Source organism: Dicentrarchus labrax, unplaced genomic scaffold, assembly GCF_905237075.1.
Source record: "Dicentrarchus labrax unplaced genomic scaffold, dlabrax2021, whole genome shotgun sequence".
In the NCBI taxonomy this organism is placed as follows: Eukaryota; Metazoa; Chordata; class Actinopteri; family Moronidae; genus Dicentrarchus; species Dicentrarchus labrax.
Window position 1 is genome coordinate 21093104 of NW_026136723.1, and position 19276 is coordinate 21112379.

The following is a 19276-nucleotide window of genomic DNA, read 5'->3' on the forward strand; positions in this document are numbered from 1 at the left end:
TGAGTGAATATGTGTAATTAATTGCCAATTAACTTTTTTTTAACCTATCATTCTCCATATCTATATCACCATAAATAAAATGTATGAGGGGGTTCCCATTAAATCAAAATGATGTAAAACAGAGACATTTTCACTGTATATCTTTAGTTTAAAGGGCTGCTGTGGCTCAGAGGAAGAGCCGGTCGTCCACTATTCGGAAGGTTGTTGGTTTGATCCCCGGCTCCTCCCACCACATGTTGTAGTATCCTTGAGCAAGATACTGAACCCCAAATTGCTCCCAATGCTGTGCATCGGTGTGTGAATGTGTGTGAAAGGGTGAATGTGGCACGTAGTGTAAAAGTGCTTTGAGTGGTCGGAAGACTAGAAAGGCGCTATACAAGTACAGGTCCATTTACCATTTTCAAAAACTTTTCTTCACTGCTGTGGATGGACAAAGGTGCACCAGTTAACTGGGCTGTTAGGAGGCCAAGCCAGAACCTCTAGATAGGACACAAACCAAAAACACACAGAAAGTTCTTGCATCTACACAATCAGACAAATATATAAATCATAAATAAGAACAATAGCATCATAAAAGAAAAACACAAAAATACTGTATCAGTACCCTCTTCTCACGAGTAGCACATGGTCTAGTACAAGGGACTGCCAACACTTGGTTGATGGTTGATGGTTCATTGTCGCCACCTTGTGGTAGATTCTGGTGCTTTTCTTTCAGAGCTGCAGAGATTTTCCATCTGTACAGTACATATGGACCATTCATTCTTTTACAGGATTTCCCTATAGCTTAAACTTAAATAATATAATTAGGCCTACTTAAAGTCTGCTCAACAACACTCAAGCAGACCTACTGTTTTGCAATTTTATGTATACCCACTGGTATTTCAAAATTCTTAATATTACACCTACTTTTTTTCTCTCCTCAAAAAAACCTTTTCTATTATTTTTAGAAGTTGAACTGTTGGACGGAAGGTGCCTCCTACATGACTGAAAGGTCGGTTATCAGGGCGCTGGAGGACTCATGTTTCCACACAAGTTGCATACTGGTTTCCTTGTGATGTCACAATATCCTGCCTTCAGATTCACAATGTTTTTTTAAGATCATCAAGTTTTTCATATTTAAATTTGCGAGCAGACACATTAACAAGGAGTCCAAGTAAGCTCTTTCAAAACTTAATTAGCCTTACATTCACATGGGAAGACATTTGAAGCGTGCTATTCAAAGTGAGACGAGGAAACCGGGATCTAGACACGAATGGCCATGTGATAATACTCATGCGAAGAGCGCAAGACACTCAGTTTGATTGTATAATTAAACAGTGCAGGCTGGTCAAAGGAGGGGGGCGGGTCCCGCATGAGTTTATCAGGCACGGCTGGATGGACAACAATACGCCCCGCCCGATCTTGGATCAAGGATCAAGCAGTACGCACTCAACTAACTTGTCACTTAAAGGTGATTTCATTTTTTAACTTTTTTGCCACATCCAGTGAAACGTGAAAATTGCCACTTTTATGGTCTGACTGGGGCTTCAATCACCAACCTTTACCTGAGATATTTGGTGTCTTTTTGAAGTGCTACTTTTTATATCTATTTTGGAGCCTTGTGGGTCTCCTTCTCTCTCATCACCCGGCTCTTAGCTCTGCAGGCGGCCGTGTGTTTGCACACGGTGCGCACGGTGGTAGTCACAAGGCTGTATCAGATATTTACTCGTTTGCACCCTGGCTGGTTTAATAGGATGTCCAGCGAGTGTTGAACACTTTTCCAAGAGGAGGCAACAGGAGCCGAAGAAGACCACAGCAAGAAATAGAGCTAAAGTTTGGATAAACAAAACTTAAGCTGTCTCAGAAGTACTTTTTAAACTTAAATTTCGTTTTTTTTAAAGCAGTTTTTGTTTAAGCCTGGACATTTTTTAAATTTTTTTTTTACTACTTTGAGGACTTAGTAATATAGATAATATCTGACATTCTCCAAAACATCAGTCATGTTCAAGAAGAAGGATCCAGAGAGGCTTCACCTGGTACCAGACAAGAAGAAGGCATATGCCACAGGGGGAAGGTGCAGTTTTATTTATTATCTTTTACATTTGCGCAACATAACATTTATCATTCTTGTAAATCATTATTATTTTTTTAAATCAGATATTTCTCTGTGAGTTTTAGAGACACACAAGTTACAGCCTAGAGAGTTTGTCAGATCTTAAGTAAAATAGCCAGATCCCATTGTGGCGGTTGTGCTGTGGGCAGTGTCTTTTTGCTCACGTTCCTTTATTTGTGAACCCATGGGGTTTTTCACACGGGACTGGTCTGGGGGGGAATTAGCAGTGCGCAAAAAAACCCGCATTTCAGTCAAGTCATGGTTTTTACTGCTTCCGGTCATCAGTGATGGAGACGTCATCCTCCCAGACACAGAGAGGTGTGCACAGCGGTGTGACCTAATTCTCCATTAGTTGTTATCCACCTAATTCTTTGTATAACAACAACATTATAGTAAAGTCTGTGTGACTGTTTTATGGTAGATGACCATGGTGATAATTACTTTACCCCTCTTTGTTGTCATCTTTCTGTTGAGGCTTAATCCTTGCTCCAATACTGTTATTTGTAGAAATAGATGTATTGTTACCTGTTGAGGGGGGAACAGCTGTAAGGCAGTGTGACTGTCTGCAGGTGAAGCTTTGATCATCTTCAAAGTGTGATCAGCTGATTGTAGTTGGTTGTTGTTGGTTCTGGTGGTTAATATTATGTACTGCTTTATTAGCATATCAATTATTATTATTATTATTATTATTTATTATTATTATTAGCATTTCAATTGACACTTTGGTTTAAAGCTCCTTAGTAACTTTAAAAAAAACCTTAATAGATTAATTAAAACAAACCCACTTCAAATACCTTCAAATTTTGTTCTTGAAGTCTGTTTTTGTTTTCAAATATCCATCAATTTTATTCATTTTGATGATTTGAAGAGATATGAAGTGTTACAGAATTAATACTTGTTGCCAACAAATTTGAGAAATGGATAAACTCATGTATAAAGTAAAACTTCCAAACAATTGCTTGCTCCAGGCTCTCCAATGTGAGGATTTGCTCTTTTTCCCAGTTTTTATATCATTGTAAATTGAATATCTTTGTGCTGTAGTTCGCTCAAAAGCAAGTGATCTGAATATGACGCCTTGGGCTCTGGGAACCTTTTGACCTACCCATTTAAAAGATGAACAGTTAATCAATTAAATGAAATATTACATATTAGACTGGCTAATCAGTAATGAAAATAACTTGTTGCGTCCTAAACAAATGTTAAAGAGTAAGCTGTAGGAGAATATAGGATGTCATATTCTGTACAGACTGTAAAGCCTATTGCAGCAAATGTGTAACTTATGATACACAGATATTGCTCAACTGCATGCTTTTATCTGCTGTTGCCTCGTTGCATTCACTCTGATTTTAATGTACATCCAGCGTGCCCGACCTGGAGGCATTACAGATAGATGGCACTGGTGGCATCAAGCACTGCCATGACAACAGCCATGCACAAGAGGATCGGGAGCGAGAGAAGAAAGTTGCCAGGAAGAGGTTGTATGTGGTCTCTGTCATCTGCCTGGTTTTCATGATTGGTGAAATCCTTGGTGAGTCATTCAGTTCTTCTCACCTTCTTTAATCCCTTTTTGATACTTTTTAGAGCCAATACATTTTCCGCACTGTACCGGTAAAAGATCCGATGCCTGTTTAGTCTGTAACAGCTGATAATTAGCTGTTGGCTTGACTGTTTTAAGTTAGTCAGTAATTTATTCACTCTTTATCTCACAGTTTTCTTCTCTTTGTCACCTTTCCTCCCACGCGTGACCTTTGTCTTTCTCTATCTTCCATTTTGTTGTTGTCTTCTTTCACTTCCTTTGCTCCTTCTCTCTTCCATATACTTCCCATTTTTGCCAAAATTTAGCACAGAAATGTATGATTTCTAGGTTTCTATGAATCTTTATTGCCTTTAATGGATAGTGACAGCTGTAGGAAAGAGAGGGGTTGAACACAGCAAAGGGACACAGGTTGGATTCAAACCATGGCCGCTGCAGCAAGGTCTCATCCTTGGTATATGGATAATGAATCTTAATAACATTTGTGATCACCTGATGATTTAAACTAGTGTCACCCTCAGCCTGACATTTGTGGTTTTAAAGGTCCAGTGTGTGACATTTAGGAGCATCTATTGGCAAACATGGAATATAATATTCATAGGTATGTTTTCATTAGTGTACAATTACTTACAGTAGAACAAACCAAACACTGGCTCTAGATAGGACTGTTGGCATTTTTATGGCCTCTGTAATTTCTCCTTCACTCTTAGAGGGGTGAGGGTGGAGCAACGAAGTTGAAATCTGCAACTAAACTGATAGATGCCACTAAAACCTACATACTGTGCCCGCGCCATCATCAGTCTAAAACTCTTATTTGTCAAGTACTTGGACCAAATCCTTCAAAATGCTGCTAATTAGCATGCTAACATGTTCAATCAATGCAGTGAGCATGATAAATATTATACCTGCTAAGCCTTAGCAAGTTAACATTGTCAAGTCAAGTTCTTTATTGTCATGCACAACCTTTCTCCTGTCTCTTTTCTCCCACACTAGTATGAATCTTACATTTGTATCTCACATTGTCTCTCTTTCTGCAGGTGGGTATTTTGCAGGCAGTCTTGCAGTGATGACAGACGCTGCCCACCTGCTGGTGGACTTCACTAGCTTTATCATCAGCCTGTTATCACTCTGGCTCTCCTCCAGACCTGCCACACACAGGCTCAGCTATGGCTGGCATCGTGCAGGTACAGTGTTGACAGCACTTATTTGTCAGATTTTAAAGCTGAGCTAGCTTTTCCTGGGATACTTAAGTGTATATATACAAAAGTCACTTTCCACTAGATGTCACACTAGAGCACCAGCATCTCAGACCAAAACAATGGGAGCCACAAAACCAGTAATTGTGCCTTTCAGATAATCGTAAAACACGGTTCAAACTCGACAGAAACAACCTCCAGAGATAGACCTTTTTGTTTAACCCAAAACAGCCCTGATATTGGTACCTTTCTCCACCAGACTCCATAGACAAAAATGGTAATTTTACTTTGCATGTCATTGCAACATCCAACTTCATTCAGTGGACAGAAACAAAATAAAAGTTATGAGAACCAAATAGGAGGATGATTGTTATACTGTATTCTAATACTTTTGTTTGTATATGTCTTTAATGAGGGTAACTGAAAGGAACGTGCTCTTTCTTTGTCCTTATTCATTTGCAAGCTATCCTAGTTTTGCAATGACAGTAAAACCACAGACTTTTAGGTTAACTGTTTTGTGAGCTTTTTTGTATAATCTGAAACTAGAGAAGATTTTAGACTGTCAGTGCAAATTCATTTGTTCTCTGTACCAAATATGTTGATGCCTAATTAGCCAAGATTTTAACCAGAAAATCTGTAAAATGTTACTTTAGTCTGATAAATAGAGCTCTTGACACTTGAACGCCGCGTATACAGTTCTCCTAGTTATGTAACTGTACTGAATTTCAAGCAATTTTCAGCTTCTATGTGTTGTGTCAGTATTGAATCACAGTTCTTGTTGTATTTCTTCTGGTTTATTTTTCTCCTCGCTCTCCTCGTCTCTTCACCCTTGCAGAAATCCTCGGCGCGCTGCTGTCAGTTTTCACCATCTGGCTGGTAACAGGAGTTTTGGTTTATCTGGCTGTGGATCGCCTCATCAACGACGACTACACCATAGAGGGCACTATCATGCTCATTACTTCTGGTTGTGCTGTGTTAGCTAATATTATGTGAGTAAAATGCACACTCAGTACTCATTTATACAGCCTTTATCAGCGCACAGCGTGCCTTTGAATATTTTTGATTTAATTAATGCTAATACAGAGAGGAGGGCGAGTTGTAGTGTGTTGTCAAACCGCCTTGTATCTCAGAGCTGATTAATTTACTTTGAACATTGTTCCTACTCTCAAAAGCATGGCCCTCACCCTTCACCAGTCCGGTCACGGCCACAGTCACGGGGGTCTTAGCTCACACGGGCACGGGCACGGCCACGACCACGGCCACAGTCACAAGAAAGGAAAAGGACACAAACAGATCTCAAACCACAGCCACTCAAATGATGAACATGCAGATTTGGAGCAAAATGGGGTTAATCATGGTATGTTACTAGTATTCAAGTCATTATTTTGTCACTTTCTTCCAGAATATGATTATATGACTTTTAAATCCCGCCCCTTGCACAGTAGTCTGTAATGTGACTGAATATCCACTGTGGGGGGCATCACAACCCATTATTATTACATTATAATGGAATATTTAATGAATTATAATCCAATGTATAATTATATTTAGAGCATGGATCTTGCTGAATTACTTTCTTTCAGGACGAAGGGCTCAGCAAGCCAATGCCAGTGTGCGAGCGGCCTTTGTCCACGTGGTGGGAGATCTTCTCCAGAGCATCAGCGTGCTTGTCAGCGCCATCATTATCTTCTTCAAGGTTAGGTGTCTCTCCTTACAGAAAAGCGTGGGCCATTTGTTTAAAAAAAAAAGTAATTTAATGTAAAATATAAATTTCATGTGTGACCAATTTTTGATTTATGCTAAAAGTTATTTTCTGAGAAAATAACTTATTACATATTAGTTATGACATTATAGTGAAGTTGTCCCTCAGTTGCCGAAGTTGTGTTTTGGCTTAAATCTGGCTGCTGTTGGTGTGAGGATACTGCAGCTTACATTACTGTAGCTCCCATTTATTAATTCTGGCATTAGTTTTAACTTCTAACTTTGCACGGCTCTGTATTCTCGGTGCTAAAAAAGCACTCGCCCTTAAGGAATGTCAGAACAAAACAAGGCTGTTGCTGTCTGCAGCAGGAAAGATGGTGCTGTATTTTCTGTCCACGCGCCTTTTAAAGGAGGCAATAAAAGCCCCCCAAAATAATCTAAACAACAAAGAACAATAAATTAATTGTAGAATATATGGGTCTGTACAGACATTGTGCTCTTTCAGAAATTCTATTCTTGGAAAATACTCAGTACAGCCTCAATTACCAAAACCGATTAAATAATTTAATTACGCTAAATATTAACGTGTCTGATAATACTTAACCTTCATTTTCTGTGTTATTTCTGCCTTTCAGCCAGAATATAAGATCGCTGATCCCATCTGCACCTTCCTGTTCTCTATATTTGTGTTATTCACCACCTTCACCATTATGAGGGATATTGTTATTGTCCTCATGGAAGGTAAAGTTCTCATTCCCTGACCCTTAAAACATACAGTTTGTACACAGCGTTTGCAGCTCTTCCTGATTCCTTATCAAATTTAACATTTACTCTTTTTTTTCTTACCTTTCTCCATTGATGACTCAGGTACTCCAGCAGGGGTGAGATACAGTGAGGTGCGGGATGGTCTGCTAGCAGTGAAGGGGGTGACAGCGGTCCACAATCTTCACATCTGGGCCCTCACCATGAACCAGGCTGTACTGTCTGCACACGTAGCCATAGGTGAGAAGAAACTGCTTTGCTCAAATGCAAACACGTTCTCTAATGAAACTATGAGCTTTCTGCACATATTTTTATGAAGAAAGTCATTCAGAACATCTAGCTATTGTTAGCGATTTACTGCAGGTTAATTCAAATATGTGGATGCAACCCCAAAATTGATGCAAGTACATTAAGTCCCCCTTTTTTTTATTGCATAGTGCTGAACAGATGAGTTATTACTATGCAGTGGCAGATGTGTTTCTGCTGTCCTGATCTCACTGGGGAGCTCGTTCCACCATTGTGGAGCCAGGACAGCAAACACTTATGATTTTGTTGAGCGGTAGTGAGGTCAGTAGCAAGCCGATTGGCTAAGGTTTAAGGTTTGACCATGTTCTGGATGTAGGACGTGCTGCTAGTGTGCCTCTGGGCGTTTTTTTTTTTTTTGTGCAGAAACTTTGACTGCTGAAACGCTTTTTAAAGGCACGTTTACAGTATAAACACACAAGGTGACTAACATTTGTTATTTGCTATTTCCTTTATCTTATTCTATCCTCCACAGATGAGTCAGTGGATGCTCAGACTGTTCTAAGAGAAATGACACAGGCCTGTTTCTCCTCCTACAACTTCCACTCGGTTACGATTCAAATGGAGAGACAGGCCGACCTGAAGCCTGGATGTACCCTCTGTGAAGACCCAAAGATGTAGGAACCAGCCTACATTCTTTGTAGGAGCACAGCAGAATAAGGCCAGGATATGCTTTAGCTGCTGTAACCTCTGGTGGTAACAATATTTAGTTGTTCCGCAATGATCATTCGACCCTGGGGTCTTGTGTTTTAATGTAACATTAATGCCAAAGTCACATGACTGCCTTCGTGCTGACATGAGCATGTTCTTGAATGAAAAAACAACTTTCTCATGATTTAAATTGATTGAGTGTGTTGAGTAATTGCTATTTTATACTTCTATTCATTATCCTAAACACACATTTCAACTGTTTGTGACCTTATGTGAAGCATACACTGTTTGTTAGAGCATTAACACACTGTATCAACCTAAGACATAGGATACAGCGACCAGCATTTGCACACAGTCTGGTATGTAAATATAGATATATATATTAGATAAATATTTCTATGTATGGACTATTACATCAGCAACCTCAGACATACTGTATGTGGAGAGCATTAAGTGTATTTCAATACATGATCCAAATGTCTTTCTGCTGCCTTTGTACAATTGTAAGGTAGAAGCTGAAATTAATTATTCAATAAAATATTCCTTTTTAAAATACTTTCTTTTCAGTCTTGCTTTCAAAGACTGATTTACAGTGTCATAAATTCTTTCAAGATGAAGCGCTGTATCCGTTTAACCCCTTATTGCCTCTAGCAGCACCACTGTTGCTGGGCAACAAACTCTCAAATGGATCCATTGTCTTAAGGGGTATGTTGATCCCTGTTAACAGTCGCCCACCTCCTTTACAAACCAGTTTGTGTGTGATTTTAATATACCTGGGCAGCTGTTTTGGGGTACCAGGGGCCCTCTGACAGTTACTGACAGTGTTTACAGCTTGTTTGATCCTCTAATGGGTGTCCTGAGCTACAGTTGCAGGGTCAAGGGTATCTTTAATAATAACTGACACATAGCTGGCTGGTGTCCACTTATTTTCAGTCTTTTATATTGAAAATATCTACATTTACAGGACCGGTGTGTAGGATTTAGTGGCAACTAGCAGTGTAGTTCCCTCTTGCCTCCCCCTGGCTTTATTTTGGCTGCAAAACGTGAAATATGCTAAATGGGCTACGGTAGAAAAATGCAAACCCACAGCGTTTGTACATATAAAAGGCTCATTCTAAGGTAAAAACTATTCTTATATTCAAGTGATTGTACACTAATGAAAACACAGTACGCGTATTATATTCCATGTCCATCATTTTCTGTAAAGCACACTGGACATTTAATCTACATATTTTAATCTCACCATTAGTCTATTTTTCAAAAGTATTTAGTCAAAATTAGGTTTTCTTCTAATTAGCCAGTGTTTAACTTAATGCACCTTTGTTTCATCCAAGTAGCTTTAAAGTTGTTTAAAGCATCTTATTCCAAACTTAAATAAATGTTTTTTAAGGCTGCACCAGTCCATCAAATGAAAATTAAGATATCTTGTGCCCCATTTCATTTCAAATTCAACCTGGCATGTTGGGTAATTTTGGAAACTTTGGGACCCCCTCTAGAATTTAAAATAGTTCTGTAGGTTTGGCTGCACGCTGGTGGGTCGGTGCTACATACTGGAGCAGCTACTTGTAAAATGTACATATACTTTTCTGTGGTTGAGAAAGGGATTTATCAGCCAGGCAGCCAGTTTATGACCTTATTCCTCAGTCCCTAATCAATGAGGTGTTTGTGTCCTTTAATTAATTTTGCTCTTAAAATGTGTGCTTAACAGACTCTAAATAAGAAATAAAATAAGAAAGCTATATCAGTAACAAAGCTCACAAAAATTCTTCTCTAAATATATACATAAGTACTGTATATTGATGACATGGTTCTTCATTCAAATGGCATAAATCTGTACTGAGTAGAATACATTTTTGGTTCATACAAGTGAGTCTTTAGCACATAACCCACTCTACCTCCCAAACCACAGCAGTATAAGTAGGCTAAGTGCATGTAGATATTTTGGAATATGAGGTATTGTAATACCAAAGAGATTATTACTGAAGTATCAGATAATAATAGTGAATATTCTTTCAATCTTGCTCACGTGCACAGTATTGTGTACAGTTTACAGTACACATGCACACATACCCTTATGCTTGACCTCCCACCCATACACTTTATCACTGTTTCCCATACCCTCAGCTATATATACTAATCCCATTCTTGTGTCTTAAGACGTTCGGAGGTGAAGTTTGCTGTGAGCAGTTGAATGGACTTTTCATGCTGCTGCCTGCAGAGCAGACCATTGTACTCCCTTCTCTCTCTCCGTCTGAACTTAGCCCTGGAGGGACCAGATCAGTGTGTATTTAATTAAAGCATGAGTAATGCACTAGGTGGCTAGATAATCCGTTTTAGTCCCGATACCCCCTCAGCTAATAATTATTACACGGTTTGTGTTTCCTCACAAGGGGTGTTCAGTCTGTCTCTCTTTTTAGTTTTTGTTGCCTTTCGCACCCACTCCAACTCTTTTCTTCCTGTTTTTTCTCTCTACTTCATCCTTCTCTCTCACTCTCTCTCCGTCTGTCTCGCTCTTGCTGTCTCGCCCTCTCACGTCCAAGGTTCAAGCCCCTGCAGCATTGATGAGATGATGCAGTACTGCCGTCAGTTTCAAGGTAATATGTGTTGCCTGATGTTTTTTATGGAAGAGGCCTCAATTACATGCACATGAAGTACAGAATGCTGACACCGTAGCTAATGAGATACTGCACTGCCTATTTGTTCAATTATTTATTTGAACTTTCTTCTTGCTGCTCTCCAGTAAGGTGGCAACCACATAAAATTGGGGAAACTGAAAATGATAATGATAAGAAACTTTGAGACCGTGTGATGAATAATCTTTGAATTTAAATGTTTGAATTCACAAGAATGTTTTGTCTCGATGAGGTTCTATTACATAAAGAAGAGTCATTTCAAATCAAAGCATTTTCCATCAGATTGCCTTGATGTGATCAGTAAATTCTTTTGTTTCTCTCTTTACTTTGATCAATGATGATTAGATGATCTCTCAAGTCTGTAGCTCAGCCCTGTCCCCGTTAAACACACACAAAATGAGCATACACTCACACACCCACATTCCAACCTAATCCACGGATCTAATGCGTGAATGAACTTATTTTAAAAATTCTTTCTCATAATGTCAAATGTATAATTCAGCAAGAGAGCAGAGAAAGCATATTCATCTCACTACCTGCCTCCACCCACTCACTGTACTTTCCTGTCCCAATTAAACACCCCAAGAAGACAGGCTGGATGATTATAGAGAAACTAATTTCCAAATGGCTTGCCTCAGTTGGTCTGGCGGTATGGCAGATGGGGATTGTAAGAGTAACGCTCATTCATCCTGGCAAGCTAACCAGCACTCTGTCTGCAATTAAGAAGTTGTGGGCAGTCAAGTGAACTTGACACAGTATTTTTCATATCAGGGTTGCATGTTGCAGATAGGGTGTTTTTTTGAGAAAGAGAATAAGTGAAAAGAAATTACTTCAGGTTATTATTACACAAAATGTGTTCCAGATAATAGGAAATTGAAATCCAGCCTGTAACCCCAAATTTGAATGAATAATGTAAATTAAGTAATAGGCATCCTAATCTAGTCTTTCAGCCCCACTCAAGCCTGAAGGCAAAGCCTTTTTTTTTCAATAAAGCTCTTATTTTCAGTCTCTGTAAGTCAGAAGAGTAATTGTAATTCTGCTGCATGGCAGAGCACATGCTGAAGAAGCAGCTTTGTATAGCCTGTCAGTCTTTCTGACACCTTGTATTTCAAATTAATTTAAATTCTGATAGCTCACAAAATAATCCAAGCACAGCTGTACAGTATACGTAATGGGTGGATGGATTTGATTTAACAGAGTAGACAACACAGCCATTTATGGGATGAATTTAAATTATGCTTACTAAAAAAGTTATAATGACCCATGAGAAACAATCATGTGGCGTAAATTGGCCTGGGGGCTGATGAAGTCAGATGTGTGTGACATGGCTGTTATATAAGAGTGCTCCAGCATATGGCGCTGTTACCCTGAGTAGTCTGAACAAGTTTGCAGTGCGCCTTGCTTTACCGTAATGTCAGTAATCTCGAAACATTTGAAGGGAGGTTGTCAATTTAAAAAAGAAATATGGATTACATTTAACTAAAAGGGATATAACATTTCAGTTTATGTAGGCCACAACATCTTCTTTGAGTAAATATCCCATTAAATCACTAAAAAGTAACATTTTCAAGAGGCGCTTCTACTCCATCATTTACCGCCAAGTGTCAAGACGAACTCTCGCGATAGTAGCGGCAGCTGAGATCCTAGGAGCAGAGCAGGAAAACTTGACATGTCAACAAAACAGATAAATTATCACCACACAGGTAACATTACACGTTGTCTAGAATGCTATTAAATAAAAATGAACACTGACTGCGATGTTAAGTGTCACGTAGTGCCGGAATAATGAAAACAGCACAAAAAAATGAAGCGATAAAAAGCTGAAGTGTCGTGTGGTGTGCCTGTCCACTTTAGCTTTTGGTGACAGCCAGTCCACATGTTAGCTTAATTAACCCGTTATCCTACTGAATGCATGTGTGGGTGTGCTGTTTAAAGTCGAGGATAGCGTCTGATAGACTTGTACTGAAATAAAGGCACGTTTAACTACCCGATATACAACTTATATTAAAGGCTATAGCGTTAGCTCAGACACTTAATCAGAGTTGGAGCTTTTTCTAGCTACACAGCGTTTCGTTTTAGTTCATTTGTGACAGCTGTGAAGCTTTTAAAGAGCTGCACTGCGTTTCCTGAGTGAACAAATGGTGTTGTACTTTATTAACCATACTACTGTGGCTGACTGATTATACAAGCTAAATATTATGCCAGTAATATATTATGTGACCATTGTTTCCTTCTTCTCATCTTAGAATAAATGCAGTGACTTCCATTAACTGTCAGCTTATACTTTCTTTCCCCATCGTCTTAATATTTCTCCTTTTCTTCTCTGGAAAACACTTGTCATGAAGGCATGTAAGGTGTGTGCTGCTGTGGAATACGCCTTGAACGGGGTCACCTCACCTGGACCTACACCTACATCTCCTCCACCAGCATCTTCACCTTCTGTTTCCATGACAACCCCTCCGCTAGTGTCGCCTTTTGGTGGGCAACCTCCGCCGCCGCAGCAACAGCAGCAGGCCCAGGCAGCACGGGATGTGAACACGGCCTCGCTGTGCCGCATTGGCCAGGAGACGGTCCAAGACATTGTCCTCAGAACCATGGAGATCTTCCAGCTCCTTAGGAACATGCAGGTCTGCGTCACTCAGTATCTCTGCCCACATGCCTGTCCCCCTTCAGTTGTCTTTTTTTGTCCCTCCTACTGTCTTTTATATGTTTTTGCATAGTTCTCTTAGCCTTAATGTCCTTAGAAGACACTTAAAACTATAAGAATGATGGGTAGAAACTGCAATATGGAGACACAACATCACTGAACAGGTCTATACCAAAGATAAAACCACATAATATAAACATAAAATGCCAAAAGATAAACACAAAATAAAAAAAATAGTAATAATAGGTCTGATGATAACATGACAGAGCACTATTATGCAAATAACAAAAGAGCTGTCATTCAGGAAGGCAGTTCTTTTAAAAAGGTGTTTTGATGCAAGATTTAAAAGCAGACAGTTGCAAGCTGACTGAATACTAAATGTAATGCTCTTCCAAAGCTGAGACATCAGTACAACCAGCCAAAAGCATGATCAACCCTTGATTTTCAACTTTTACTCAGCAGCAGCTCAAAGGTTTACACCAGTACATCAAAGAGGCATTTGAGGACAGTAGAAAGTTTAAGGCTCATGTAATCTGGTGACCACGTAAGGCCTTTATATGGATTCTAAAATAACTTTTTAGGACCATTTAAGGACCAGTGTGTAGGCTTTAGTGGGATATAGCAGTTTAGTAGCATTGCATTTGAATACAGCTGAGCCTTCCAAGCGTGCAGGAGGAACTACGGTGGCTGCAAAAGTGTGAAAGGTTTGTCTGTTCTGAGATACTGTAGAAACATGGCAGCCTCCGTAGAAGAGGACCTGCTCCTTCTGTAGATAAAAATAGCTCATTTTAAGGTAATGAGAACACAGTAATTCATATTTTTAGGTGAATATACACAACCTATAAATATTATATTCCATTTTTGCCAATAGATCCTCTTGAATGTTACATACTGGAACTTTTATGGCAAGTAATGAAGGGATGTTTGAATGAATTGAGTATTTTACTATTTTACTCAAAGTTAAGGTGACTGTCACAAACTGTACCAAAGATCTTACAAAAACACTTACATGTTTTAAGAATAATGGGTCAAAGCACTGGTTGCATATGTGAAGAGAGCCTGATGATTAGGGCCTGTTGAAGAGCAACATCCAGTCTCTCACATGGGCCAAGCAGTTGTTTAATTTGGCCAGATTGTTGAATTCAAAGTTGTTTTTTTTTGCAGAATTGTGTGTTGTCTGCCTTTCCAGTGGTTTTTTTAAATATTTTTTTTAAATGAGGATGAATAATGCATATTTCCAAACAGTGATGTTGTATGACGAGTGTTGTCAAAATGTTTATGATAAGAAATCCAACTAAGTAAGGATTTTGCTCTCTTGGGTGTTCAGTTGAAGGACCGCTACTTTCTCTCTTTGTCGTTGAATGTAGAAGGAGCTATTGCAGACTAACTTTTGGTTCTGCATTTGTTTGTGAGACAAATCTATTTGTTTGGAGACTGCATCACACGCTTGTAAGTGATACTGATACCTCAAACATGTCTCTAATTGTTACACAGTACATTAGTGCAATCAAGTAATGGCGGAAAGTTAATCTAGGTGATTCCTTGAGCGTTTTTTGGGGGGATTACAGGAGTTTTCACACCAGTTTGCTCTGCAGTTCACATGTAGTTCAGCCCTGACGGTGTCCTGAAGACGAGGTCAGCATGAGTTTATCATGGAAGTCTGCCTGCTCCTCTGAGACGCTCCTCCTGCACCTTGTTAAAATGACAGCCAGAGACGGGCCAAACAAGCTTGCCTGAGCCACAGAATGCACAAACAGCATTGTTGTGACTTGTTTTTTAGATCCCAGGCTGTCTTTATACTCATAAAAATTCTTCATTTATCTTCTCTTCCCTCCCTCTCTGTCTGTATGTCTGTCTCCCCACTGTGTCTCTGATTCACTGTGTCTCTCCCTTCTCTTTGCTTGCCCCGAAGGCAGGCTTGTTTCATGTTATGTAGGATGTTTATAATCAGACAGTGCTGCCCCGGAGGCTTGTCGATCCTCTGAATAAAAAAAACCCATGTCTTGTTACTCTTTAACACCCATTGTAGTTGAAAGCCAGTAATGCTGCCTCAGTGTGAGAGTGAAAACATTCAGAGTGCTGCAGCTGAAGCAGTTAACCTTTGATGCAGCTGAGTTTGTGTTTGGTAGTTTAAACTGTGATTTTATTATATTATCAAGACCAGATGCTATATTGTTGCCTCAACACAAAAATGTTGGACACATTTTTAAGTTTCCTCTGTAGCCCATTTGCTAGAAAGGAACCCATCACTTTGTTATCGGGAATGAAGTTGCATCTATTGTGCATTAGTAGAAGGCTTCTAATGACCTATTACCAGTTAGGGAACAACAGAGGGGTTTGTAGTGCTTTTGGCAGTCGTTGGGAATCAATGACTGTTGCTTTTTATTAGCTCTAGCTAATAACAAGTTTAGGTTTGTACTTTGCTTAACACCAAACGTTTCCTCTTTGGTGCTTCTCAGCTGCCTAATGGAGTGACTTACCACCCCAACACCCACCAGGACAGGCTGGGGAAACTCCAGGAGCACCTACGGATGCTTTCTGTGCTGTTCCGCAAGCTGCGCCTCGTCTACGACAAATGCAATGAAAACTGCGCTGGGATGGACCCCATACCTCCAGAGGTGAGACACGGGGACACAGACAAGATTTGACAACATTTTCTCATATTAATGTAATTGGAAGGCAAGTGTATGTGTTTGCAGTGTGTTATCAGTTGTTTGGGCCAGTGTGAATACAGGTAATCATTTGTGAGTGCTGTTGCTGTAGCACACACTGGACATGTCAAACTGACAGAAGTAGTTTACTTTGGTTTGCTCTGCATCAGCTGGCACCCAGAGGAGAAAGCACTGCTGTGCATTGGGTATTTTCAGCTTTTTAGACAGAAGTAGTAGTCAGGGTACAGTAGCTGGATTGTGCTGATCTGGGTAACAAATGTCATCATAAAATTGTGAAGTTGATGTTGGAAAATAGTAGGGCTGCTACCAAAAAGGCCGCCACCCATGACGCCATCAGGACAGGATGTAAACTTTACAAAATGAGTCTCAAAATGCACATAAAACTAACTGTGATGGAAGCAGAGAAGAGGGATAGTTAATGGAAGACAACGTGACGCCGGACAGCTGAGCAGCAGCTGCTCCGATGCTCTCTGCTCTGGTATTGACTGTCAGTAAAATCGGCTAAACCACTTTTGAACCAGACAGTGGTTCGCCTTCCTCTACTGCCGTCCACTTTGACTCTTTGGCTGACAGCGCTGCAGCAGCCCATCAGCAGAGATACTCTGTGGTGCATGGTTCATTTTAGAACTGAACTATTAGCAGGCTGCACTATTTTACTTTCTCCGGATGTGTGTAAATATGATGTTTTTTACATCCCAGATGACGAAGAAAGGCATTAAAACTTGAGACTCGTAGTAGCTGCGTTTCCACTGCTGGTGATACAGAAGTTTAGTGTGGTATGGAACATAAATAAAAGGAACAAATAGTTGAATCTTTGTATTGATCAGCAAATCCAATTCAACTGACACAATTCTGAGTTGGGTACAGCCCTAAAAAAATAGGAGAGTCATAAATATGACAACACATAACAACAGGTGCAAGTGTTTTGATGTGTGTAAGACTCTGCATGTGTGTGTTTCCCTTTAGCCCTTTATCAGGTACAGTTTATTTAGTCTAACAGCTCTGGCACTTTAAGTTATATAAACCGTACCCAGGGAGAGTTTACCAGTCTGAGGATGCTAGCAGCACCTCCAGCAGTCATACAAATTTAAATCGATGAGCTTTCCAGTCTGATCACAAAACCTGAGCAAGGAGACCCCTTCCTAAAAAGTGACATGTTGACCCTGATTAGGACACTTAACCTATGGAGGTCCCCTGTGGCCACCAGTAGAGTGTAGCATAGTAAAGGGTGTTATGGTGTGAATATGAAGTCATATGATGTTGAAGGAGAAAATACTTAACTGGAAAGATATTTTCTCTAAGTTACTCAGTAATCTGTGCTCATAAGAGAGCTTTTTAGAATGTAATAGAAAAGTCCCTTTAAATGAAATGAAATGTACAAATGCAATAAAATAAAACAATCACATTGCTTATATTAGATAGTGATTAATCCCTTATTATTATCTTTATTTTGCCTTACATTTTATTACATCATTGCCTAGTGTTTCAAATATTTTACCCCTCACATGGAGTAATAAAGGGCTTGTAATGTTACTGTATTTTATTCATTTAATCTTTATGTAAACAGCATAGGTTGGCTGAGCGTACATGCCCTTTTACAACGATGTCCTTTTAACAGTTCAGAGAATAATATAAACAAAACAACAAGAACAGATAGAGTCAGTAAATAAAAGGTAATCCTGACAGTAAACAAGATACAGGCTTAGCAAACCATAAGCATGCAGAGGACATTGTTATACAGCAATAATTACATTAACAATATTCATTTGTGACCAATTTAAAAGGACATGTTCGCAGGTTTTCTGACAGTTCTCATTTTATCTATTGATAGTTACACTCTCAGTGGCTACTGAGATGTTATCCAAATCAAGTTTTGCTTTTAATACATACACAGTACCGCAACCTCTGCAATAGAGCTTACATGGTGTGGTTGTAACTACCGTGGTGGAACTACATTTTTAATTTGACATTATTTGATTGATCCCTCCAGATGCAAACACATGCTGCATTTGTGTGCCGTGATTTTTCTTTTGTGCGTTTTCAGCCTTTGCCTCATATAGCCCAGCTTTTTACACAAACTGCCTGCTAAATTAGGAAGCTGTTAGTTTCAAGGAAGTAGGCCATTGTTACTGCCACACCCCCTCGCTCATACACACTCACACACACTCACATAGCCGCACACACAAACACACATCCTTACCCCAGGGGACTCTTATCTCACTTACTCCCTCTAGGTCTGTCTTTTCTCCGCTCGCAGCAGATTCATTGGTCGCTTCAGGTGAGTCTCCAGAGTCTCTTTACTGCTGGTTACGTTCACCATCCACCTTCAGGAACAACAGCACTTCAGCTCAGCCGCACACCAACCCTCCCTGCCTGCCTGCACAGACGCACACAGAAATACACATGCATGTGCACAGTTGTGTCCCACACACTGAATATATACAACATAGACATGCATGTGGTGCACTGTGGCATGTCACAATGGTGTTTTTTCAACACACACGTGCACTTTGTCATGCACACACACACACACACACACACACACACACACACACACACACACACACACACACACACACACACACATATTCACACACATAAAGGCTCACTGGGCGTGCACTGTTCGAGGCTCCATGCAGGGCTACAGCTAGGCTATCCACCACTGTTTGATTGGATTTATGACTGCGGCAGTCCCTTCCCAATTTCTACAGATTGGCCTGGAGCTAATCTCTCTCACCAGACTCCTACTGAGGATAAAGGAGGATGTGGGAGGAGACCAGTCTTAAATTGGAACAAATTTGTGATGGCTGCCACCGCATTGAATAATACACTTGCTCAGAAGCATTTCGAATAATCTATCCAATGGTCGTTCAAAATGACTCCGGTCTGCAGTTCCACCCCTAAATCAAAACTTATGAGGGGTTCACTCTGACATTTTCCTTTGCTGTAATGGTGTAAACCCTCATTGAGTCATTACGCCAGCTAGCTATTTCTCTCCCTCTTATTTCCACCTTATTTAAATGTTTATTCATTTCCCCTTGAGGCTGAGACCCGGTCCAGTGCTGACCAGCCAATAGCTCAGCTC

The 19276-nt window shown here is 39.9% G+C and overlaps 2 protein-coding genes across 2 annotated transcripts in view; both read left to right on the forward strand.

Moving 5' to 3' along the window:
- Nucleotides 1-1128: 1128 nt before the first annotated feature.
- slc30a8 (solute carrier family 30 member 8) lies at nucleotides 1129-8794 on the forward strand. The gene is made up of 9 exons (XM_051390279.1): nucleotides 1129-2053; nucleotides 3454-3620; nucleotides 4664-4810; nucleotides 5658-5811; nucleotides 5995-6179; nucleotides 6406-6518; nucleotides 7159-7264; nucleotides 7391-7525; nucleotides 8064-8794. The coding sequence occupies exons 1-9, from the start codon at nucleotides 1980-1982 to the stop codon at nucleotides 8207-8209; spliced, it is 1227 nt and encodes a 408-aa protein (XP_051246239.1). The 5' UTR covers nucleotides 1129-1979; the 3' UTR covers nucleotides 8210-8794.
- Nucleotides 8795-12490: 3696 nt separating this feature from the next.
- med30 (mediator complex subunit 30) overlaps nucleotides 12491-19276 on the forward strand; it is a 36240-nt gene continuing 29454 nt past the window's right edge. Inside the window, exons 1-3 of the mRNA XM_051390287.1 lie at nucleotides 12491-12575; nucleotides 13218-13499; nucleotides 15979-16137. Coding sequence (XP_051246247.1) covers nucleotides 13320-13499; nucleotides 15979-16137 — 339 coding nt within the window. The 5' untranslated portion in view covers nucleotides 12491-12575; nucleotides 13218-13319. The remainder of the gene's footprint in view (nucleotides 12576-13217; nucleotides 13500-15978; nucleotides 16138-19276) is intronic.

What these genes read in the sequence shown, in the direction of transcription:
- slc30a8 (XM_051390279.1), top strand. Translation starts at nt 1,980, where the DNA reads ATGTTCAAGAAGAAGGATCCAGAGAGGCTTCACCTGGTACCAGACAAG. An exon ending in GCTGTGTTAGCTAATATTAT is followed by an intron (nt 5,812 to 5,994) that starts GTGAGTAAAATG and finishes TACTCTCAAAAG; the next exon opens with CATGGCCCTCACCCTTCACC. An exon ending in GCAAAATGGGGTTAATCATG is followed by an intron (nt 6,180 to 6,405) that starts GTATGTTACTAG and finishes ACTTTCTTTCAG; the next exon opens with GACGAAGGGCTCAGCAAGCC.